The following is a 26,840-nucleotide window of genomic DNA, read 5'->3' on the forward strand; positions in this document are numbered from 1 at the left end:
CGTTTGCAACAAACTGTTTTTGCGCATCGAGAGCCGTCCCAGAACCGATTATTCCCAGTTGTGTTTGCGATTGTGCACCAAGAATTGCCAATACATAAGTTCTTATTGATTCATTAACTCTTACAACTCCTGGGTTAGTAAAATTATTTTCTGTTTTATCATTAAGAAATTCATTCCAAGCGTTTGCGGCATCGATCAGTTGTACAAATTTTGTAACAATATAAATTAAACCACTCTTAAAACTCATAATATCTCCTTGCCAATCATTACTCCAAAGTTCCCAGTCTGTATACCAATGATGGCTTTAAGAAAATAATCATACATTCTTATGTAAAGTTTGCTGGTATGCAACAACTTAAACGCATTAAATGGACCTTTGTTAACTTCTTTAAATAAATCATTGCTTTCTTCTTTGACAGTTATTTTCCCTGTGTAAGGAACGCCTAAACCATGGTTATTTCCTTTAATACGCCAATCTTTACTCATAGAAACATTATATTCATTACAAATACGTTCGAAGGCCCTCTTATCGTACGGATTATTTGTGGAATTCCATGCTCGATCCTGCGGTAATGGAGCACTTATTTCTTTAAGTATACATCTTATCTGATAGTACACATGAAATGATAAAACAGACTTATTTAGTTCAAATCCTGGGGCATAAAGAGATACACCACATCCTGTTGTGGCACACCATACGGCAAAGTTTAACTGGTTCTGCCAAAATTGCATTGGATTGTGAAACCAATCGTGCACCATTTTATCACTAGTTGCCGTGAACCTGTATTTTTCAAAGATATCAGGGAATTTAACAAAAAAAATAGCACCAGAGGCACTTACTAAAATCGACTGATTAGTAATGTAAGTTGATTTCATATTTAAGTTGTGATATAGTATCTTTGTATATTCAATATGTATGTTACACTCCCAGGAATAACAAATGGTCAGTCTATTGAACTGCTTCATACTATCGATAACTCAGATGGACAACTTGAAGTTGCTCTCTGTGATGTAACGTATTACCCACAGTGGACCAATATAAGTGCTGTGAAAATAGTGATGTAGTACTACATGGTGGACATCACTCCCATTATTATACCTGATGGGTAATACAGCGCAGCTCCCTCAATGATGAAATTTTTAAGCCTAATGGAATTAGTCTCACACAAAATGAGTCGAATGGGATGCTGATTATAAGCGCTGGAGAAAGGGAAATATTTCTTTTCCCAGGCATAGCGAGCACACTTGGATTTATCAATGGAGAAGTAAGAATGTTAATACAACCCAACGAAACATTGCAGGGAGTTAAATTACCCAATTTAGTTCCCTATAAAGAGTTGTGCATCCATCTTGATCAGATAAGTGTCATGGTGACTGATTTACGACACCCATTGTCTGAAGAACATTTGATTGCAAAGGCTCATTACCCTGGAGCCATGACATCTATATGCCTTGAAACATTTAATTGCTGTTATTTATAAGATGCTAATCCTAATTGTTAATCCCCAGTTTTGTGTACATCTGCCATCCTGAACAGGATGTGCAAGTATGTCACTGATGATTTACTGTTTACATTTATATTTATTACTTACTAAATGTCAGGTGACCTTGGCTATATAAGCCTTGGTCCAGAGAGGGAGAAGAGGAGAAAAAAAAGGAAGAAGGACAGAAGAAAGAAAAGAGAGAGGAAAAAAAAGGTCTTACCCTTAGCCTAGCTAGGGTTAGGCTGGGTGCTCCGGGGCACCAAGACAACAACCACTACCACTATGTGCTGACCTTGCACATAGTGTCATTTGTATGTATATATCTACATGTATGAAGTAAAACTGTATATACCGCAAGCCACCGTCTCCAAGTTGTCACTTCCTACTGAGAACCATACGTCGGCCTCTTGCATATACGAGTATGCAAATCGTTCATTAATCAACGTCGGACCGCCACGCGTTGTTAATTTTTCCATGTTCTGGGTGAACAATACCTTCCAAATGACGTGCTGGTTTTCTTGGGGAATTAGTCAGCAAAGAGCCAGAGTCACAGGAGACTAATCACAATTTTATTTACAAGAACAATTAACAATTTACAATATCTTAGAAAATAACTGAGGGTGCCACAGAGAGTCGGTACACACTCTGGGCTGTGGGAGAGAGGTCTGCTTGGTAAGAGAGTCAAACCCCTTCTCTCTTCTCTCAATCTCTCTGGACCAAGGCTTATATAGCCAATGTCACCTGACATTTAGTAAGTAATAAATATAAATGTAAACAGTAAATCATCAGTGACATACTTGCACATCCTGTTCAGGATGGCAGACGGTCGATGTACACAAAAAAGGGGGTTAACAAATAGGATTAGCATCTAATAAATAACAGCAATTAAATGTTTCAAGGCATATAGATGTCATGGCTCCAGGGTAATGAGCCTTTGCAATTAAATGTTCTTTAGACAATGGGTGTCGTAAATCAGTCACCATGACATAAGCACGACGGATAATATTCAACTCGAAAGTCCTTCTACTCTGTTGAGAGCTATTCCAGTCAAAGATGAAAAATATAATAGTGGTAGAACGGAATCTTTCTCAACATTACAATATAAAAATTTAAAGCAGGGTATTATTTCAAATCTTAAAATTTCTGTATTAGATGTAAAACATCAACCTTTGCATATAGGATACTTGAGTGTAACACTCCATATTATAAATAATGGTTGATTCATCAGGCCCAGGAACGCATAACCTTAGACAATGTAATACAATTGCGCTTTAAGATTTAGGAGACACAGAATGATTCGGTAAACCCGGCACCAATGGCAAGTTATACGCTTTACACTTACAAGATAATGTATACAAGCAGAAAGAAGTTGCATTCACAGGTAATCTAATTTAAGCGATGTCGACGTTAGTAGACTCCATAAAAACACTTCGTACAATATTACTCACAACGATGATAATAAATGGACTATGGTTGAAGCAAACATCGAGTGGCTACTGAATATCGCAATTACCCCACCATATGTGATGATGGGTAAGGCACATCAATTAACTAAGATAATGAATAGTGGAATCGTACTCGGGGCTTATATCCCATCAAAACGAAAAAGTGTGTTAGTCTTTCCCCTACCAAGAAACCCAGGTCATATGTTATATAGTCGTCCGGCAGTAAAAAATGTTAGTTTAAATTTGGTGACTGAATTCAATGATATAAAAGATAACTTGAGTGCAATACCTAATCTTTCTAAGCTTATCATTGAAGTCTTGTTTGGAGATGCACCGGAAGATGCCTTCGAAATATTACCAGGTCTATCGATTAAATGGCTTAACCCTCTTGGTGCCACAGGACCATATATGGTCCCTCACTTTTCACACCCGCATAGTGCCAAGGGACCATATATGGTCCTGAGAAAATGCCCTTTTTAAACTGTGAATTTTGATATTTAACACTGAGTGCGCAAAGTGAAAACTATAACCATCATCACCCCAATCATCTTAGCTTTAACATCGTGTAACTCATACTTCATACAATGCGAAATATGGCGAGATTAGTAAAGTGGCTACCGCTCTTCTCGGCCTTTTTCTGCCATGTTTGAACACCAAGCGAATGACGGCGAATTTTGATTATGCACCCATGTCACAAACACGTAAATATTTTCAGACAAAATCCTTGTTCATAAGAAAAAATATGACCTGAGTGGTCAGAAAGACATATTTTCCCAGCTGTATACTTATTCACGTAAATACAATTCTGTTCACTCCTTTATGAACAAGTTTATTTACACGTTTTGTATATTTTATCGACTATCGGTAATGGCGGAACGGTCGGTACACATGAGAAAAATATTTATAACCATCATCACCCTAATCATCTAAACGTTAATATCGTGTAACTCATATTTTATGCAGTGCTACGGAGTGCGAAATATGGCGACATTAGTAATGTGGTTACCGCGCTTCTCGATCTTTTTCTGCCAGTTGAACTTCATGGGAATGAAGGCAATTTTTATTATGCACCCATGTCACATACACGTAACTATTATTATATCAGACAGCCAATTTGAAATAGACATCTGATCGGACTGGTCAGAAAGATTTACTAGACCCCACTTTACAGTTATTGGCGTAAGAGTACTAACGTTTAGTCAGCCACGAAAGTTTTTTGTTCAAGTATTGCATATGTTTATCGACTGTGTGTCATGGCGATTTAGCACGGCGCTACATACCAACCGACAGTGCAGATTGTCTTTTTGTTTATGATGCTGATTTACAGAAAATATTCAAATCAAAGATATGGAAAGATAGCTATAATCGTTAATATTAAGTTGGTATAGTGTATATTTATGGGCAGGGTTCATGATCAAAACCTAAACATTGAATGGCCAAGCCCGAAGTGATCGACAGGGCACGTTCGCATCATATCTGTGCCACGATTTCTTGTTTACCGGTTGTCCTACATACTCGCCCGTTCAGACAAATAACTGCTACTTTTTTCATATAAAATGACTAAGAGTCATGTGTGATTGCTCAAACTACCTGACCGTGTGAGTGACTTGCCCTAACTGTTTCACATTTTGTCGCAAATGGAGATTTCAAAAGTGTGGCCACGACATCTAATGTGAGTCGACGCCATATTGTAAACAAATTGTGTCAAGGTCGGTTCCACATGTGGTAGCTCGGCCCCCGTTTCTGTCGATGGTACACGCGATACAAACATAATGCAACTACTTAAAACATCAACATAACTTGTACAATGATGACATCAATACCTTTTTTTGTATTTGGATTAACCGCTTATGGATACGCTGTGCTGTTAAGTTCGATTTCGATTTGTTTTTCCTTTCATAGAAACTGTGATAATGGCGCTGTGATTGGTTTGCTGAAATAGTATTTTCCATGAGTCTCATGTACATGGTACGTGCTGTGATTGTAGAAGATAATTGATAACCAATTGTGTATGCATATATATCATCAAATACACATTACTAATCTCTTCAGAAAATGGAATATATTATAGCTCGTTTTCAAACATTCTGCCATGGATATTAGATCAAAAATTAATATTAGATTTACAAATTATTTATGTACACTGTACTCTCGATTAACGTATGATAATCTATTGCAAGTCTTCAACTCTTATTTGATATGTCATATGAAATGTCAGCAATGAGTAAAATTAATTTTATTTCGTTACAATCTGCAATTCTATTCAAATAGGCTAATAGACGGTCCGTGATTTCCTGCCGCTGTGAATTTGTCGTCTGGACACGTGTGCGCGTGATTTGACCTCGCGTGTTGCATTGTGACGTGGATGACGTCACATGAAACAGCTGATCTAATGTTGTGGTAGTATAATGGATACACGTGGTTTCATTTTCCCAATAACAATAAGCATATCTTGTACATCACAATCGGAAAATGTCTAAGGCGACCGACGAGTGAATGAGACCGCTTATCATTTGACTAACAGTGTTAGAATATTTGGCGCAGTTTTCTAATTTTGGTATGTTGACATGTGCTTTTCATATTTGTTTGAAGGCTTGATATTCCAAAAAAATAATGTGCATTTAGTTGAGTTCAGTGAGAAAGCTGTCAAAATGGATCCAATATTAAAACAACCTAGATTTTTTAATATTTTAGCTTCATCCATTTGGAATCTCGAATGGTTCAATTTATAACATAAACAGTAAAAGTAATTAGATCTACTCACAATATATAGATAAACAATTTCTGAAAGACAAAACGTTTTCAGTGTAAATGTGATTTCGTTTTGATGTTTTATATTTATATTATATTTATGTCTTTTTTTCACTCTGCATTATCTAAATTACCAAATACTTCGACCAGTGATATAGTAGTAATTAGATTCTACTTTGTTTTGTATCCTAAGTATGAAATAGATTTTTTTTTAAATAAATATTTGTCTAAGAGCAAAATCAATGCATTCTTGTGGGTTTTTTCTCCACCATTTTAATTTGTATATCTTCCCTCCAAGTTGTAGTTTAGCTAGGCCAAAATTAAGAAAAAAGGAAAGACATAATAAACCATTTTTATGTAAGATTTTGCTGGTTAAATTTTCGGAATTCAATACCAAGAATATATTTTCCCTTTTATGACAAATAATTCCATTACTTTCACTGACCAACGATCATTATCTATTTCAAACTTTTCCTTCAGTAGAATGGGATGGAATGGGAAACTAGTGGAAATAAACTATCACGTATGTCCTTAAATGTACATGTACATACCTAGCTAGGTGTAAATACACTTCTAAAGTTGTATTTATAAATCAAATGAATAAATGAAAGAAAAAGTGTTTTTTCCTGGATTGGCCATACAAGTATATTTTGAGCAAAGGTCTAAGTTAGGCAGCCAAGTGCGAAATATGAGCTGATACGAGGATGTATGTTTTCTGGTGGTCAAAGTGAAACAATGACATATGGCGCCCGAGTTGCGAGTGATCAAAAATAGGTTTGTTGAATAGATTTGCATGAAAACGTTTCAACAATTTTGATTGAATCTACATGTACTTACTCTTGGGTGGTATTACGTTAGTATAATCTTGTTAATTATTAAGAAATAGCAATGATGCCCGATATTGAGCAATGTCAATTTGAGTATTGTTAGAGCTGTTTAGCGATCTTTCACATTCTGTCCTTTGAAAATGTAACGATGTCAATTACCCGGAAGTTGTTTTTATCACTAATAAAAGAGCACGGTCACTGAAACATGCATGGACGTAACCGGGATTTCTTCACGATATACATTCCAAACTGTCATTCGTTTTGTGACATAATCTTTGAAACAGTCTGCGTATGAATTAATCACGACCACTTCCGTCAATTTTGTTTGGACGTCAAAAACACGCACAATTTCATCGGGATTTTTTATCGGTAAATATAACTCACGGAAAATTCTCAGTGAATGTGTACTTCAACATAAATATCATATGTCTATCACTGTTAGGACATGTACTTGCCAATGATATGAATTATTGGTCATTTAGATTTCAAACAAGGGCGCTTACTTGACTTTGCTTGCCATATTCGGGTGCGTCCATATTACGATTAATGTGGAAAAGTAGGAAACTTATAATACCAGCACATTTATCGATGGCTGGGCAGTGCATAGATCTTTTGGATTTGGTGACTTTAGATACTGTTGGAAAGACAATCAACTCGAGTTGCATGTTATACAATTTGGTTACCCTGTGTGAAGAAATGAAGACGTTGCAACACTTTTGATACAATGTACCGGTATACGTTTTTGTAACTGCGACGTCAGCACATTGCAGCACTGAGCGGTTTGCAGGCTGACTGACGTCCAGGCACCATGAGGGTTAAGAAACACAAACACCAACGTAGTATTATTGATATTGGAGCATCACCCGTTGCAACCCTTGAGGGGGTCCAAATTATTAAAAGTGACAGCATTTCTCTTACTAAGATATTCATGCCGCATAATATACATTTGATAAGGTTGATGTATACTCTCAAAACATTTAAGCAAGACCAATTAAAGACTATTATATAATATAATAATATACACCATGGGTTTATATCTGGCGCTCGATGAGGCATCTGAAAAGTTGGATACTGTTGATGGATTTCGATTACTGTATATGACCGCGGATAAGCCGACCCCATAGATAAGCCAAGGTGTTAACTTGACCATTGAAATACGAAAGAAAATGATATGACCCGCAGATAAGCCGAACCAGGAAGTGAAAGGCAAAAAACACCGCGAAGTCGGACTGCAAGATATGTGCTGGTACTCGCAGATATTCAAAAATATAAGATGGAAAACGTTGTAATTATATTGAAAAAGTCATTATTATTTCTAATAAAGATTTAACAAACCAGTCATCCACTTTCATGATGTGGGAAGCTGTTTCTCTTGTTTTTTTTAATCTCATAATGATCGTTATATGTTGCCATCAACAACGAAGCGCCATTTTGTGAATCGGTGTGTATAGAATTATGAACCCGTGAGAAATTATATCAGCTAGAGCGAAGACTCGCAGTTTGAATTCAGCATCGTAAGCATGGCGTTTTCGTTTCATACTCATGATGAGAATATCAGTCAGTAAATATACCAACTTTTATACCCCCCTTTATACCACTATTGTATGTTAATCCAATTGATTTAAATAAACTAAACACATTGAATGACCATCACCAGAGACCATATAATAGAGGGACGGCCCTCTAGCCTATGCGCGAAACCATCAGTGCTACGGCTTGTACTGCACAGCCTGTCCAGAAGCGAGCAGAAACGCATTCACTGCAGTCATCGTTGTCGCCTTTTTTTCCCATGCAAAAGATATATTTTACAATACAAAATTACACTCATGTATTTCTTAACATTGTTAACATTACAACTGAGATTTGTTGGTGCCCTAAAGCATGTCGTTGTCACTGTATTTGATGACTGTGATCACGCTTTGTCTTTGTCCGCACATGTAATGGCGCAGATTATGATTTTCAATAACGGCCTCTAATTCGCAATGAAAGTCCTTGGTTACCAAGGTATATAAAAAGGAAATATGTTAAAAATTGGCTTAGTGCCATTTACAAATTTAGGGCGGATGCGATATTTCAGATTTTGACTCCAGAAATGGGACCAAATCTGACTTTTCCCAAAATAATTACACCACAACTCTTAATTTTCGCATGCTTTCAGACGAATGTGTTCCTATCATCGGTCCTCAATTAAATAGTTTTACAATCATCACGATTTCCCCTTTGGCTTGGTACCAAAGTTATTTAGGTACGATCTGTAGTTTTTTTTGTATGATTTTTGGCGCAAGGCCATATTTTACGTCACATATTTTAAATTAACTTACCATATAGCAGACGAAATAACATGCATTTTGTCTGTGATTATCATCCGCATATATCTTTTGAAACATTATACAAAGTGACTTATATTGTATGATATTAGAATTGTTTTTGTAAGACGCATATTTTTTTTACCATTGGTTTCGCCATTTTTTCGTAAGTTTAACTTTGTTTCAGTTAGGCTTCTATCACATATCGCGCATAAACTACATACTACAATACTACATATTTGTTATCTTCTGAAGATTTTGTCTGTATTAATCATGATTACATTTAATCAATTATTTATTTTATGCCGTGTAAATATTGATTATGAGCAAAATGATCTTGGCCTAAACCCAATCATAATAATGTAAATATGATGAAGGTACTACTTACTTTGTGTATTTACACAACAATGAAAACATCATACAAAAATAAAAATCCGTTACATGAAATATTTGTATTATAAAATTATCATTTGCTTTGTAAATGCCAAGAAAAAAGAAGGATTATATCGGCAGTCGTCGGGAGAGAAGTTCCAGACAACAAGGTCGAAGGTGTCAAACTTATCTCTCTCCGGCAAACCCTGTTATCACTGCTAGCCCCAAACTGGCATTAACCAATAACATTTGATTCTTTCGAAGCCCATTGTCAGACACATCGTAAATTCATTTAACAACGCTCGTAGTTTAATGTGTATTTTTAATTCATTGGAACTATTAGCATTATAAAATAGTAGCGAATTTACATGAAATAAAAACATTAATATGGCGTCATTTTTTTTCTGGCTAATAGTAAAGCATTTACACCAGTCGGTGATCATGCATTTTTGCAAGTAAATCTAGTCTGGACTTATTATAAGAAATGAAGTTCATCTGGAGATATATTTTGTGAACATCGGGAATATGGTGATATGTTACAAGTGTCTTCCCTGCTTCTGAATGAGTTTTATTTACACTTCCTGAGTTCCTGTGCAATTTACCGGATCGTAGTTTTCTGTGGCGTTCGTAGTAGATTTGGTATATTTGTTTATTTATAATAGTTAACAATTGCAGCATAAAATGAGATATGTAAATTGAAATAAATGTCCCGGAAGACACACATGTTCAGCAAATAATTTGCAGCCAACTGACATGTGCTTATGAAAGATATCATACAAAAATCTTTGTAATCCGCTAAGAGACGTCCTTTTATTGGATTGTCGCTGGTCGTAGTCGGAGAAATCTCGGATAAGGGAATTAACTCTTACCCCGGATATTATGTAATATTGTTTACGTGGTTACCAGAATGGTCAGTCGTGAATGTCTGCGCATCTATTGCGCATCTGCAGCGGTACAGGGAGGTTAACAGCAGGGTGTCGGGGTGTATCAGTTACATGCCAGACCGTAGCGCTGATGGTTAGTGATAAACTGTTGGTGAGGGCCGTCCCTCTATTATATGGTCTCTGCCATCACTTACTCACAGGCTTCTCCAGTTTATTAAACTAATCTCTCGAAAACAAAGGAATTAAGCCCCTACTCCCAACACGATCGCTAAGCACCCACAACTTGAAAATGTTTGTGTAAACAACATGACAATACCAATCGGACCGTTATTATCAGTGCTAATTTCCTTGTGTACCGTTTTGCTTTTTAAACAACAGGAAGCAATCACAGTGGTCACCGTTTGTGACATCACAGGAAACAGCTGATCACATGTTTTTGCAAATGGCGAACGGAATAACTCGCCAATACAGTTGTTTATTTGCCTCTTTCAATAAAGGTAGACAATTGTTCACTATCAATTTATGAACTTTGCAAAACGTACGTAATAGCTATTGGCGCTTTCATCTGGGGATTATATATTATAGCTGTGAATTACATATATTGTTAGATATCTACATGTAAAGATTGTGAAGTTTATGAAGAACGATAAACTTTGAACATTCAATTGAAAACTTATTATCGGAAGTAGTAACATGCATAACATTTTTTTAATAATGACAACATTGGTGTATAATAATAACTTTATTGATAATTTATAGCAATAATGGCTCTAGTCGTGGCAACTTCCAAACTTTCGGGAAGTTGTAATAGCGATAAAATTCATTTCTCATAAGTTGCAAAAGAAAGCATTAAAACATGATAATATTCGGACACTCACTGAAGCAAAGTTGAACAGCATTGAGGACCATATTTCAACAGCATTAGCTGATTGTAAGATATCCGAGGATGAGTTTCGTTTAGTGCTGTCAGAACTCACCAAATACAACGCAATGAAGCAGGAGATTCGATCCAGACCAGTGGTATTAGCGAAGATGAGAAAAAAAAGTTCATAGAACAAGGGAGACAACTAGCGCATCAATTATTCCGTGCCAAAACCAAAGAACTAGTTGGAGATTAAAAATAGATTGCTTCCTATCGTTGGATCATATTTAAATGAATGCTGACATTAGTAAAAATATTGATGATTCATTTAATACGATATCATGACGATTGTTAAATCACATCATTATTTTGACATAAAAAATTCCCTCTGTATTGGTGGTATAGGTATATGAATCTGGCTCTAGTGGAAGTGAGCCAGAACCCCCATCATCTATACTACTAGGGTAATCAAAACATGCAAACATAAATAAATGTTTCCATACAACAAAACCACAAACATCTTTTATGATGGACAATAGCTGGCAAAAATGACGTGAGCTCTGACACACTTTGCGGCACAATGCAAGGAAAGTTTGAAAGAGTTTGATCAGAGTTTGGCATACAAGCAATGAGAAAAATAGTAAAATGCATGGCTAAAATCCTCAAATAAGATTTTCTTAACCCATTTCCAACTTCAACCATGTTCGATTTCTCAAATGGTTTGCTTGTACCAACTCCGTCAAAACATAGTCACTTAGTCACATCGCCGCTATAATTTGGAGTGTGCCAGAGTGTCAAAGGGTCTTCTAAACCCATTTCTGACTGCAACCATGTTTAAATTCTTAAATGGTTTGCTTTTAACAACGCCATGAAAAGTAAGGTACCGTAGCAATTGGCTGTTGGGAAATGACGAACCAAGTCAGCTAGCCTGACCACCGAAACGTGTTAAGCGCCTCTCATGACAAGCATATTCAACTCTTAAGACAAGCATGGGTTGCTGAAGACCAACTCTAACCCTGATCTTCAAGGGTAGTATACATGATGCAGAAAACATTTGACAAGACTGGTTATTGGTGTTGGGTCTCTAAAAAATCAGTGAAAGGGAGATAATCGTAAATTGTCTGATCACTTCCTCCAGAATTTATACTCAAATCTAATTTCAGATTTTAAAATCAAATATATTAACCAAGAGGTACATGTGCAACATGCTACTATGTATGTGTTGGTCAGACTGTAGTCATATACAACATGCTACTATGTATGTGTTGGTCAGACTGTGGACATATACAACATGCTACTGTGTATGTGTTGGTCAAACTGTAGACATATACAACATGCTGCTGTGTATGTGTTGGTCAGACTGTGGACATATACAACATGCTACTGTGTATGTGTTGGTCAGACTGTGGACATATACAACATGCTACTGTGTATGTGTTGGTCAGACTGTGGACATATAAAAAATGCTACTGTGTATGTGTGGATATATACAACATGCTACTGTGTATGTGTTGGTCTGACTGTGGACATATACAACATGCTATTGTGTATGTGTGGACATATACAACATGCTACTGTGTATGTGTGGACATATACAACATGCTACTGTGTATGTGTGGACATATACAACATGCTATTGTGTATGTGTGGACAAGTACAACATGCTGCTGTGTATGTGTGGACATATACAACATGCTTCTGTGTGTGTGTTGATTTCACTGTGGACATATATACAACATGCTACTGTGTATGTGTGGATATATACAACATGCTACTGTGTATGTGTTGGTCAGACTGTGGACATATACAACATGCTACTGTGTATGTGTTGACATATACAACATGCTACTGTGTATGTGTTGGTCAGACTGTGGACATACACAACATGCTACTGTGTTTGTGTTGGTGAGACTGTAGACATATACAACATGCTACTGTGTATGTGTTGGTCAGACTGGACATACACAACATGCTACTGTGTATGTGTTGGTCAGACTGTGGACATATACAACATGCTACTGTGTATGTGTTGGTCAGACTGTGGACATACACAACATGCTGCTGTGTATGTGTGGACATATACAACATGCTAGTGTGTATGTGTTGGTCTGACTGTGGACATACACAACATGCTACTGTGTATGTGTGGACATATACAACATGCTTCTGTGTATGTGTTGGTCAGACTTTGGACACAAACAACATGCTACAGTGTATGTGTGGACATATAAAAAATGCTACTGTGTATGTGTGGATATACACAACATGCTACTGTGTATGTGTTGGTCAGATTGTGGATATATACAACATGCTACTGTGTATGTGTTGGTCAGACGTTGGACATAAACAACATGCTACTGTGTATGTGTGGATATATACAACATGCTACTGTGTATGTGTGGACATATAAAAAATGCTACTGTGTATGTGTGGACATATACAACATGCTACTGTGTATGTGTTGGTCTGACCGTGGACATATACAACATGCTATTGTGTATGTGTGGACATATACAACATGCTACTGTGTATGTGTGGACATATACAACATGCTACTGTGTATGTGTGGACATATACAACATGCTACTGTGTATGTGTGGACATATACAACATGCTATCGTGTATGTGTTGACATATACAACATGCTACTGTGTATGTGTGGACATATACAACATGCTACTGTGTATGTGTGGACATATCTACAACATGCTTCTGTGTGTGTTGATTTCACTGTGGACATATATACAACATGCTGCTGTGTATGTGTGGACATATACAACATGCTATTGTGTATGTGTGGACATATACAACATGCTACTGTGTATGTGTGGACATATACAACATGCTACTGTGTATGTGTGGACATATACAACATGCTTCTGTTCGGTGTTGATTTCACTGTGGACATATATACAACATGCTGCTGTGTATGTGTGGACTTATACAACATGCTACTGTGTATGTGTGGACATATACAACATGCTACTGTGTATGTGTTGGTCTGACTGTAGGCATATACAACATGCTACTGTGTATGGGTGGACATATACACATATATAACCTAGTAAAATCCTAGATATTTTTTATATTTATATACTTATGCTGCATTATTCCTTAATGCATATTGTTCTTGTCAAAGAATAGAGCTGTGTGAGGGTCTTTGCTTGAAGAGGTTGTTCCAACTAGCTGAGAGGCCAGGCCATCACGCAGCTCCCACATGACCAAGGGAAGTGACATCATGGATCCTCATATTACTCTGGAGTCCGAAACATCGGAAGGCATCGTGGGGAAGTACATCTGCAATGGGTGGGTCCCTTTAGACGCAGTGATGCAGGATAAGTATACAAATATAAAAATTATCAAAGATTTTACGAGATTTGTTACTTATCCTGCATTTCTCCTTAGTGCATCTTTATCAGACGGAATCCGTATGAGGGCATACCTTCAGATGTGGGCTTTCATCTTTTCTTTCCAGACTCTGTTCCCTAGCCAGTCTTTGGCTATGTGGTCGGCATCAGGTGACCACTCCATGTATGGGAACCTCCAATTCCCTCAGCCCATCCTTGGCTGTGTGGTCGGCGCCAGGTGACCTCTCCATGTATGGGAAAACTACCGGTACAAAAAGCTGTTCCTTGGATCGTCTGATGTAGCAACGGAGCGCTCTAACCGGACATAGACAGAGCTCTTGTTTGTCTTCCGCGTCGACATTCGATGATAGGGGAGGGATGAGGAATGATCTATCGGCCTGTCCTGGGCACTGATTCTTTGCAAAGAAGTCCCAAAACAGGCACAGCGCCAGTAGGAAGACCGTCGTTTCATCAGATTATAGAATGACGTAGTTTCGAGTGGCTCGAAAGGTGCGTCTCTCAGCGATGTGAGAATGACGTTCAAGTCCCAAACTGGTGGACGGAATTTCGCCTTTTGGTCTTTCAGCTTGAATGAGCGTAGCAGCCTGGAGTTCCAGGATTTTTGTCATGCGCCGATCCTTCGGAACTGCCAGGACGGAGTTGAGTGCCACAAGGTAGGTCATGATGATACTGCCCTTGAGCTTACGCTTGTGGTGCAGATGGAGCATGAACTCGGCTAGGAATTGAGGCGATGCAGAAGTGGGGTCTTGTTTGCCCCTGCAAAAGCTCTTGAAGGATTGCCACTTGTCGTCATAGAGGCTCATGGTGGTTGGGCGATGCGCCTTTGGCGTTCAGTGCTCTCTGTAAATGGACCAGACATGAAGACATAGCTTGTCTGGTCCTGGGTGTGGCTGTCTGCTGTGAGGGCAGATCAGCAGATTTGGCCAATCTGGGAGTGGCAGTGGGTTGGCGTCGGATAGATCTCAGAGGTCGATGAACCAAGCCCTCTCTGGCCACCAGGGCGAGACCAAAGTCAGATCGAAGTTCTGTGTCAATCTGATCTTCTGGACGACTTTGGGACGCTGGTCAGGATCTGGTAGTTCTGGCTGGTGGAGAATAGGTCTATGTTGGGGAGACCATGGTTTCGACAAACAAGAGCAAAGGCGTCTGGGTAAAGCTTCCATTCTGTGGGAGCGACTTTGCCTGGCTGAGATAGTGCATCGCTAGGATGTTTCGGCAGCCCAGAATGTGTTTGACCTTGAACTGAATCCCCAGATGTTCTGCCAGATGAAACAATCAGAATGTCTGCTGCAGGAGCGAGGTCAAATGAGTCGTTCCCTGGTTCCGTAGACACCATACGGCGGTTATGTTGTCCGTCGAGATGGAGAGCCGGGCATGTCTGAGGGCCTGCTTCCAATGAGCGATGGCCAAGATAAGCGCCTCCAGTTCGAGGTTTTTGATGTGCCATAGGTGCTGATCAGCGGACCACAGCCTGGAGGCAACCTGTCTCGCCTTAGACATTCGATTCCATTGTCCACCACTGGAGATGCTGCTTGAGATGATCCAGGAGGACGATGGACACTGAGGGGCCCTGGCGCCGGAAGTAGGGAGTCAGGAACATCTGAACTGTCACAGTTGGAGCCTTCCTCTGTAGGTCAAGTCCTGCGCTGAGGTTAGCAGGCCCAGGAGGACTTGCCATTAGCACCGAGTTCGTGGTAGGGGGAGGGCTGGAGTCAGGGGCGCCTGCATGCACTCCCACCAGTCTCTGGGTACAGAGAGGAGGTCGAGGTGCATCTGGAAGAGGCCCCCAATGAACTGAAGGCGATTTGAGGATGTCAACTCTGACTTTGAGTCTTCCACAGGAGCTAGAGGGCGAAGTCCCTGTGGCAGAGTAGAGTGACAGTGTCCCGATGATTCAGTAGGCAGTCGTCTATGTACGCCTCAGCTGAATATCCCAGTGATGGAGGTCGGGGACGAAGAAATTCCAAATCAGAGGACCGCCCATTGATAATGGACTCCCTTGAAGAAAAAGCGGAGGAATTTCCGGTCGTGGGGATGTCTAGGGACATGTAGATAGGCGTCCTCGATATCCAGGCTGATGAGTACATCCTGTGCCTGTATCTGGGATCGCAGTGGCCTGAGCGTGGTCATTCTGAAATAAGGTTGATGCGCCAGGTAGCCTTTGTTGAAAGCGGCGAGGTTGTGGATCATCCTGTTTGTCCGAGTCCTTCTTGGGGACCTGGAAGACAGGTGAATAGAAGCTCGGTGTTATGGCTGGGGCGTGTATAACCTCTATGGCTTTCTTGTCTACCAGTGCCGTGATGTTCCGGCTCAGTAGCTGCTGTTGAGTATGTATCCAATATGGGGGACGACGTGAGTAGTGGGTTGTCCATAAGCTTCAGCTTGTACCCTTGTTGGATGACGTTGGTGACATATGGGTCCCCCAGGATCTCCCAATTCTGACAGAATCGCTCCAGTCTCCCACCTACTGGAGTGTCGACAAGTTGGACGGCTGGAGGTGGGAGGTCCCAGTCGTGCCTGTCTGGCGATTCACTTGAGGTTCCTGCAGTCGGCGTTACCTCCCTTGGACTGGTATGTGCCCGAGGACTTTCTTTTTCCTCTGCCTCTGCCCCGAGAGGTTGAGGTGGAGCCCCGCCCCCGAGTCTGGAGGGTGTTGCGTTGTGGCTGGTAAGAACCAGACTGGGACGCCTTAGCAAAGGCTGGCTGTGATGCCCTGGCCAGGGCCTTGAGAGCCGTCTCATCTAGGGCGAAGGCTGAGACCCGGGTGTGTGTCTTGGATATCTGTCCATTAAAGAGGTCAGAGGCTGACCAAGGTTGACGCAGAAGGTTTCTCTTAAAATCTGGTTAAAATCAGGTACCCTAGGCGTCTAGTGGCTGCGAGCTCCATCAGAGCGGCGCGCATATGAGAGCACATGTCCCACTTGTTGTTGGAGGTAGGATACGACAGTTGTTAGGTTTGTCAATCCTATGGGGTTTATCCTCCAATAAGTCCTGCAGTATAGCCCTGGAGGACAACGCCATCAGTGAGAGAGGTTTGAGCGTGTGGCAAATCTCGGTTTCCACAAAGGCGAGTTTACTGTCTGAAACTCGAACTGAGATGGAGCAGATCGATTCCGTCATGTGGTGCAGATCCTCATCTAGGGTATGAGTGCGGTCCGCAACTTGAAGAGAGTGGACTGGGTAGTCATCTCGTCTTGCCTCCAATCTGTCTACCAGCCAGTCTGCGACTTGGTCTAAACCCAGGTGGGACTCGCCATCCATGGGGGTGTCGTCATAAAAGTGGATGAAGGTGCCCTCCGAGGAGTCAGACCGATAGCCACCGGAGCGTCTGCGAACTGGGGAGCGGCTCCAAGATTGATGACCCTGAAGATAAGATCTGCTGTCACTCCGACGTGAAGATGTACTTGGGGAAACCGAGTCCACGGAGTAACGAGAGGTAGATGGTGTCTGTATAGTCGACCGACTAGGCAGTGGCAGAGGCGCGGGCTTCTGTACAGGCGCTATTGGATAGATACGTGTCGTCTGTAAGGGCGCTTGAAGTGTCTGCAGAGACTCTGTCCGGAAGATAGTATAGAGGCCGTTTGGTAAGTTAGCGCCACGTCGGGTGTCAAGGTGTCCGCAGCCGTAAAGATAGACACTGTAATGGTCGTCAGAGTGCTCTGAGTCGAGGCTGCAACCGTGGGGTCTGACATCAAGGTAGCAGTTGAGGTCCGGGGGGGGGGGGGGGGGATTCATCCGAGATGGCCGATCTGGAAGGCGAAACCTTGGAGTGGTCTGACATCCTGCGCCGGTGTTTCCTGGTCTGCTGTGTTCTGCGTTTCTAGGAAACACGGAGATACTGACTGAAAGCTGTGGGTGTAAGCAGTAGAGTCTTTACATCGGTGACCCTGGAGGCATCCCACGTTGATATATTACGCCAGCACTTTGAGCAGGAGGGCATGATATCTGCAGTGTAAAATCACAATGCATCCCCGCCCGATTATGTATGCTATAATTTGTTTATCCCACTGTGTGGGTTTATGAAACAATTATTATGACAAACGTAAGACAACATACAATGAAAACAAACAAACTTACGAGGATAGGCCAATCCCCGGGCAACAAGTAAAAAAGAATATAGAACGCAAACCAGTTCATTAACTGCTGGCCACGTAAAATATTCAAGATGGCTACTTGAAACAACAAGAAACCTGGCATTATGTTTTCTTTTGAGAAAACGCCAGTAAGTGTCTAATAACTTTATGAACAAGTTTATCAAACATAGAATTTACAAAAAACAAACAGTAGGCACAACACAAAGACAAAAAACATTAACTCAAAGAGCAAACACGTGAGGGTTTGAATAAGTTTATGCTGCAGAAAAAAACAGGTCTTCACTCAGCAAGTGACAAGAGTAATGTGAGGATCTGTGACGTCACTTCTTTGGTCACGTGGGTGCTGCGTGATAGTGTTGGCCTCTCAGCTAGTTGGAACAACTTCAAGCAAAGACCCTCACACAGCTTTTCTCTCTCAAGAACAAGCAGTAAAATGCATTAAGGAGTAATGCAGGATAAGTAAAAAATATACAATATAAGGATTGAAGTTGAAATACAACTTCAATCGTTCATGAAAACAGATACATATATACACACACAAGGAAGCAGGACCAAATCATTCTTGTCTGAGACTGTCAGCTGATCATAGATATCACGTTCATGTCAGATAGATATTTTCATCAAGTCCAATGGCTTTCCACGGGGATATAGTGTTCTTCCTGTACTCCAGGATCACATCGATTCCTTTCTTGAAGATTCTGGTCTGCACTTTATGTTCTGTGCGGAGAGTATACGCCTTTGCCGACAACTTACCTCTGTACTTTTTCAAAACAACAGGTAGATCTGTACGGATCGACATTTTTCTATCTCTCAACATTGCCGAGTTTGAGAAACTAGCTTGCCACACATCCTGTCTATCAGCCATATTGACAAATTTCACAACTATAGGCTTAGGAGAGTTTTATGTATGTTCATTTCTGGTGTGGTGTGGCAGCCGGTGAATGTTTACAACATCCAAGGCGGAAGTAAACCCTATGTCCGAGAAAGTTTGTGACACGCTATACCTTGTTGTTTACTGTCGGGGATGCCATAGACAAGCAGGTTTTGTTTTCGGGAATACATTCCTCGTGTTAGCAGACTTTAGAGTGTGAAAAGGATTAACTTAGAGGCATCAAATGGAAATTTGATACCTCATTTAATGTCACTTTTCAATGTCAAAGTAGAATTATTTTTGAATACATTATTATGCATATATATTTTGGATTGTCAGGCAATCTTAGCCATGACCTATAGTTGCTGTTTCTCCCACTGCTTTGCATTCTGTGCGCCAATCTCTGATTCTTTCTTTTGTCATTATGGTACATCGCAGTTAAAGTAAGAACTACCATACTATAAAATACCTTGAACACTTGACGTATTTCTGAGCAAAAATGGGCAAGCATCTAACATTTTACCTGGGCCATTGATCAAACAGTGACAAAGGTGAAATGCAATGTGTGCAGTGAGTGACAGTGATAACGTGAATAAGAGCCAGTAACACAACATACCTGATGGGCAGCAAATGTAGCAGCTTCTGATGCTGCCAACTTAGCCATGGCTGCTTCCTGAAATACATCATAAGGATGTAACAAGGTTAAGAACTCTCATTCACTTGCTCAAAGTTATGCCAAAAATCTGATGATGTGCTGTCTTCATGTCTGTCAAACATACTAAACACACAGTGTTCATTTGGAACACAAATCAGATACATCATCACACCTTGTTACAGCTTCAACACTTTAAAATTATTATATAATCAATAATTTCTATTATTATTTGAAGATGCTTAATTCATAACATCAACTTTTAGTACTTAAGTATGATCAAGGTAAAGCAACTGATATCGTCATCACTTCATATCTCGTTTGTGCATGTATCAAAAAGTTTATGTTTATGGTACAAAGTGTGAAACATGCAAATATCAAACAATAACTATCATTGTTAATAATTCTACAAATACTACAGGTCTATTATATCACTGCTATTAATCCTGTATTTTGGCTGTCCTCACACTATAAAATCTTCAGCTTTTCAACAGAAGTCCTCTTTACTGTCAATTATCCGTAATCAGTTGCCCAAGAAATAGTATGTTGCTGCCCAAAGGCTCTAGCATGCGTAAGGTGGGAATCCTCACCAACTCTGTCCAACAATCAGCACCCAAGATGCAGATATTGGGGAGGTGGGTGGGAATTACTCTCTGTACTTCCAGCAGGTGGTGTGTGAATCCCCAGCTATCATGTACTTCCCACATTCAATGGTGAAGGAAACACTATGTCTGTCCCACAATACACCTCTAACTATTTACATGACCAGATAACGGAACTATTCAACTGTAAATAATATACTAATAATGACTATTAAACGTTAACTGAGGACATAGATTAACAACAGTGTGACAAACTACCAAAATGTGCAAGATAAAACTCAGAAAAAGTTTCAGATGTTGTTGCTAGCACACACAGGTTTCCTGCCTTGCACATGAGCAAGAGCCTTTGGGAAGCAAGATACTATTTCTTGCACAAGATTTATGGAGGTAGGATATTCACAGGAATAATGAGCAGTCAGCAGCAAGCAAATTGGCATGGACCACACCTGTTGTTGACAATGATGTCACATTGCTATGGGCCTCTTGGCAAACAATGAAAACAATTCAACAACTCAGTGAGAATTCTTAAAAAAAATCACCTACATCTGTGCTGATAATATTGCTGATTATTTGGTCTAAACATTTGAGCATAAAGCATTTGCCAGCTACTAATCTAGTCAAAGTCAGGACTGAACACAGCGTATAACAGTTCCAACAACAAACCCTTTGACAAAATATAGTATGCATACCGGGGAAGTCCACAACAAAACGCTGAATAACATGAAAGGCGAGGGCTTTGAGAACATTTTATTTGAATCTGAATAATTTCATCTCATGTTCAAAAGCATTCATCACCTATCTAATGAAGCAGTAGGAGTATTTGCTTGTGTGTTGTTTGACACCACAGTATTCCAGCCATGTGACAGAGGCCTGTAGATTATCCAGTCTGCACCCGACAAAATATAGTGACTGATATTATGAGCAACATTTCACACTGTCGGGATATGATGATACGCAATCAATCTACCAAGTCACAGAGTCTGACCACCCGATCCATACAGACAAGGACATAGTAGGACTTATTCAAATACAGAATTAGCATAGAGCTGAAGAAAAATGAGGACACAAAATCTGCAGAACTGCAGACATCTACTTCATCATGAAAAGATTTGGTATCTTACGTCATCCATCCTGGCTACTTAATGTGTTGGAGAGCGCACAAGAGATAACATCATATGAAGTATGTACAAGTGACAGCTGCCAGATCAAGTAGCTAACCATCTTCCTATAAAAGTGCAGTTTCCATACTTGCCGAACTAGGCTGGAATTATGGAGCTATATATTGGGTGGACTAACGAGCCTTTGCATAGTCCAATCAAAACCAACATCCGATTGATTACAGGTTTTGCAAAGTATGTGCACCACCAACCAGGCATCAACAGATAGTTTCCAGTGTAAGGTGAAGGCTGGAATCATTTCCTCACGCTCCCTTGGTGTGCCAGTGTAAGGTGAAGGCTGGAATCATTTCCTCACACTCACTTGGTGTGCCAGTGTCAGGTCAAGGCTGGGATCACTTCATCACAGCCCTTGGTGTGCCAGTGTCAGGTATAGGCTGGGATCATTTCCTCACACTAACTTGGTGTGCCAGTGTCAGGTGAAGGGTGGGATCACTTCATCACAGCCCTTGGTGTGCCAGTGTCAGGTCAAGGCTGGGATCACTTCATCACAGCCCTTGGTGTGCCAGTGTCAGGTCAAGGCTGGGGTTATTTCCTCACACTCACTTGGTGTGCCAGTGTCAGGTCAAGGCTGGGATCACTTCATCACAGCCCTTGGTGTGCCAGTGTCAGGTCAAGGTTGGAATCACTTCATCACTCTCCCTTGGTGTGCCAGTGTCAGGTCAAGGCTGGGATCACTTCATCACACACTTTGGTGTGCCAGTTTCAGATCAAGGCTGGGATCACTTCATCACAACCCTTGGTGTGCCAGTGTCAGGTCAAGGCTGGGATCACTTCATCACACACCTTGGTTTGCCAGTGTCAGGTCAAGGCTGGGATCACTTCATCACTCTCCCTTGGTGTGCCAGTTTCAGATCAAGGCTGGGATCACTTCATCACACCCCTTGGTGTGCCAGTGTCAGGTCAAGGCTGGGGTCACTTCATCTCTCTCCCTTGGTGTGCCAGTGTCAGGTCAAGGCTGGGATCACTTCATCACACACTTTGGTGTGCCAGTGTCAGGTCAAGGCTGGGATCACTTCATCACACACTTTGGTGTGCCAGTGTCAGGTCAAGGCTGGGATCACTTCATCACACACTTTGGTGTGCCAGTGTAAGGTCAAGGCTGGGATCACTTCATCAAACACTTTGGTGTGCCAGTGTCAGGTCAAGGCTGGAATCACTTCATCACACACTTTGGTATGCCAGTGTCAGGTCAAGGCTGGGATCACTTCATCAAACCCCTTGGTGTGCCAGTGTCAGGTCAAGGCTGGGATCACTTCATCACAGCCCTTGGTGTGCCAGTGTCAGGTCAAGGCTGGGATCACTTCATCACACACTTTGGTGTGCCAGTGTCAGGTCAAGGCTGGGATCACTTCATCACACACCTTGGTGTGCCAGTGTCAGGTCAAGGCTGGGATCACTTCATCACACCCCTTGGTGTGCCAGTGTCAGGTCAAGACTGGAATCATTTCTTCACTCTCCTTTGGTGTGCCAGTGTCAGGTCAAGGCTGGGATCACTTCATCACACACCTTGGTGTGCCAATGTCAGGTCAAGGCTGGGATCACTCCATCACACACCTTGGTGTGCCAGTGTCAGGTCAAGGCTGGGATCACTTCATCACACACCTTGGTGTGCCAGTGTCAGGTCAAGACTGGAATCATTTCTTCACTCTCCCTTGGTGTGCCAGTGTCAGGTCAAGGCTGGGATCACTTCATCACACCCTTTGGTGTGCCAGTGTCAGGTCAAGGCTGGGATCACTTCATCACACACCTTGGTGTGCCAGCGTCAGGTCAAGGCTGGGATCACTTCATCACAGCCCTTGGTGTGCCAGTGTCAGGTCAAGACTGGAATCATTTCTTCACTCTCCCTTGGTGTGCCAGTGTCAGGTCAAGGCTGGGATCACTTCATCACACACTTTGGTGTGCCAGTGTCAGGTCACGGCTGGGATCACTTCATCACACACCTTGGTGTGCCAGTGTTAGGTCAAGGCTAGGATCACTTCATCACACCCCTTGGTGTGCCAGTGTCAGGTCAAGACTGGGATCACTTCATCACACACTTTGGTGTGCCAGTGTCAGGTCAAGGCTGGGATCACTTCTTCACTCTCCCTTGGTGTGCCAGTGTCAGGTCAAGGCTGGGATCACTTCATCACAGCCCTTGGTGTGCCAGTGTCAGGTCAAGGCTGGGATCACTTCATCACACACTTTGGTGTGCCAGTGTCAGGTCAAGGCTGGGATCACTTCATCACACCCCTTGGTGTGCCAGTGTCAGGTCAAGGCTGGGATCACTTCATCACACCCCTTGGTGTGCCAGTGTCAGGTCAAGACTGGAATCATTTCTTCACTCTCCTTTGGTGTGCCAGTGTCAGGTCAAGGCTGGGATCACTTCATCACACACCTTGGTGTGCCAATGTCAGGTCAAGGCTGGGATCACTCCATCACACACCTTGGTGTGCCAGTGTCAGGTCAAGGCTGGGATCACTTCATCACACACCTTGGTGTGCCAGTGTCAGGTCAAGACTGGAATCATTTCTTCACTCTCCCTTGGTGTGCCAGTGTCAGGTCAAGGCTGGGATCACTTCATCACACCCTTTGGTGTGCCAGTGTCAGGTCAAGGCTGGGATCACTTCATCACACACCTTGGTGTGCCAGCGTCAGGTCAAGGCTGGGATCACTTCATCACAGCCCTTGGTGTGCCAGTGTCAGGTCAAGACTGGAATCATTTCTTCACTCTCCCTTGGTGTGCCAGTGTCAGGTCAAGGCTGGGATCACTTCATCACACACTTTGGGTGTGCCAGTGTCAGGTCACGGCTGGGATCACTTCATCACACACCTTGGTGTGCCAGTGTTAGGTCAAGGCTAGGATCACTTCATCACACCCCTTGGTGTGCCAGTGTCAGGTCAAGACTGGGATCACTTCATCACACACTTTGGTGTGCCAGTGTCAGGTCAAGGCTGGGATCACTTCTTCACTCTCCCTTGGTGTGCCAGTGTCAGGTCAAGGCTGGAATCATTTCTTCACTCTCCCTTGGTGTACCAGTGTCAGGTCAAGGCTGGGATCACTTCTTCACTCTCCCTTGGTGTGCCAGTGTCAGGTCAAGGCTGGGATCACTTCATCACACCCTTTGGTGTGCCAGTGTCAGGTCAAGACTGGGATCACTTCATCACACACTTTGGTGTGCCAGTGTCAGGTCAAGGCTGGGATCACTTCTTCACTCTCCCTTGGTGTGCCAGTGTCAGGTCAAGGCTGGGATCACTTCATCACACACTTTGGTGTGCCAGTGTCAGATCAAGGCTGGGATCACTTCATCACACACTTTGGTGTGCCAGTGTCAGGTCCAGGCTTGGATCACTTCATCACACACTTTGGTGTGCCAGTGTCAGGTCAAGGCTGGGATCACTTCTTCACTCTCCCTTGGTGTGCCAGCGTCAGGTCAAGGCTGGGATCACTTCTTCACTCTCCCTGGGTGTGCCAGTGTCAGGTCAAGGCTGGGATCACTTCATCACACCCCTTGGTGTGCCAGTGTCAGGTCAAGGCTGGGATCACTTAATCACACACTTTGGTGTGCCAGTGTCAGGTCAAGGCTGGGATCACTTCATCACACACTTTGGTGTGCCAGTGTCAGGTCAAGGCTGGAATCCTTTGCTTTGCTTTGTGTCAAATAGTATATACAATCAAACTTCACAACCAGATAAGTACTTGTATTTCAAAGAAAAGTTTAGTGGTAGTGAAAGATATAAATGGGCCCACCATATTGACTGCTTGTATATATGACGACTGAGTGTGAAACCATCAGTGTCAGCTGAACCTTGATAGGTTCTCAATTGTACTTGCATTGTTTTCCTCAGGTAAATCTTTTTGTTTGAAATGTTTTTTAAACAGAAAATGTAAACTGACTGCAAAATGGTCAAGGGTATGAACATTATCCAAAAAATAGAATGTTGCGTCGTTTATGATCACATACATCAACACTCAAAGCCTTAAAGATTTGCTACTTTCGTACATAATGACTGACTTGACATTTGTTTAGTAGATACGTCTGTATATCTATTATGTGATATATTTAGAATTTAGAATTAAGGAGTTAATCAATGGGGTCAATTGAAATTTGATAAACAGCCACAGTAAACTATAGAGCATTACCATGGTAAACTGCTTTCCTGAATCTTTCAGCATAGCAGCTTTCCATGTGAGGAGTCTTGCACTCTCTAGTCTCACTTGCATGTCAGCCAGCTTCATCTGAAATTAGTTCAAATTTCATTAGATTATATCAGCCTTCAGGTTTCAACAATGTCTTACTCAGATCTTGAAGTATTAATATCAAGTTACTGTCTGATGCAGTATGCGATATTTGTGTTTATTTTTGAGTGCATATTTTACATATCCAAAAACTCAACAAACCAAGATATGTTAAAGAGACGTGTTGACATGCCAAGCTGACCAAATTACCCGAGGAATTATCTGTACAAACAAAACACATATTTTGTGAATCCCAAGCCTTTAATTCATGAGGGACTGATGATCTATGACTGTGTTGAAGGTTGGTTAAGCCATAAAAATATTACCTTTTGTCTTCTTCTGAAAGAAAATTAGAAAAATCTTAATATATTTTACATTTGTATACTTATCCTGCACTACTTCTTAATGCATTTACTGCTTACCTTACGACAATAAAGGAGAGTGCCTACCGATGGTCTTGGGTGAAGAGAAAATTGTTTCGCTCTCAGATCCAACTTTTTATATGGACCATCGCTGCTGTCATGTGACCTTGATGGAATATCAGCAATCACATTACTGACAATTGCCCAAGCTTAAAAAAAAGAGGTTTCTGAAGCCAAAGTGGGCAAGTCTGCAACGGGTGTCCCCTAAGACATAGTAATGCAGGATAAGTATACAGATGTAAAAAAATATTTAGATTTTAGTTAATTTTTTACTTATCCTGCTTTACTCCTTAATGCATCTGTATCAGACGGAATGAAGGAGGGCATACCTTCAGATGTACAAAAAACACCTAAATAACTCACACCCCCAAGCAGACACATGGTAATAACGGATGATAGTGAAAGCTAAAATCTTTATCTACTGTGTTACTGAGCTACAGCTGATAGAAGCTTGAAGCAATTCCTTGCACCAGGTAGTCTTAGACAAAACTGCGTAGGAGGGAAAC

At 41.4% G+C, this 26,840-nt stretch overlaps 1 protein-coding gene across 1 annotated transcript in view; it reads right to left on the reverse strand.

The window, feature by feature from the left end:
* Nucleotides 1-26,840, reverse strand: part of LOC124124730 (short-chain specific acyl-CoA dehydrogenase, mitochondrial-like) — a 100,408-nt gene that overhangs the window by 13,980 nt on the left and 59,588 nt on the right. Inside the window, exons 10-11 of the mRNA XM_046487977.2 lie at nucleotides 25,817-25,912; nucleotides 19,881-19,937 (exon numbers count right to left, since the gene is read on the reverse strand). Coding sequence (XP_046343933.1) covers nucleotides 19,881-19,937; nucleotides 25,817-25,912 — 153 coding nt within the window. The remainder of the gene's footprint in view (nucleotides 1-19,880; nucleotides 19,938-25,816; nucleotides 25,913-26,840) is intronic.

Source organism: Haliotis rufescens, unplaced genomic scaffold (assembly GCF_023055435.1).
Source record: "Haliotis rufescens isolate VD_foot unplaced genomic scaffold, xgHalRufe1.0.p SCAF_36, whole genome shotgun sequence".
NCBI lineage: Eukaryota > Metazoa > Mollusca > Gastropoda > Lepetellida > Haliotidae > Haliotis > Haliotis rufescens.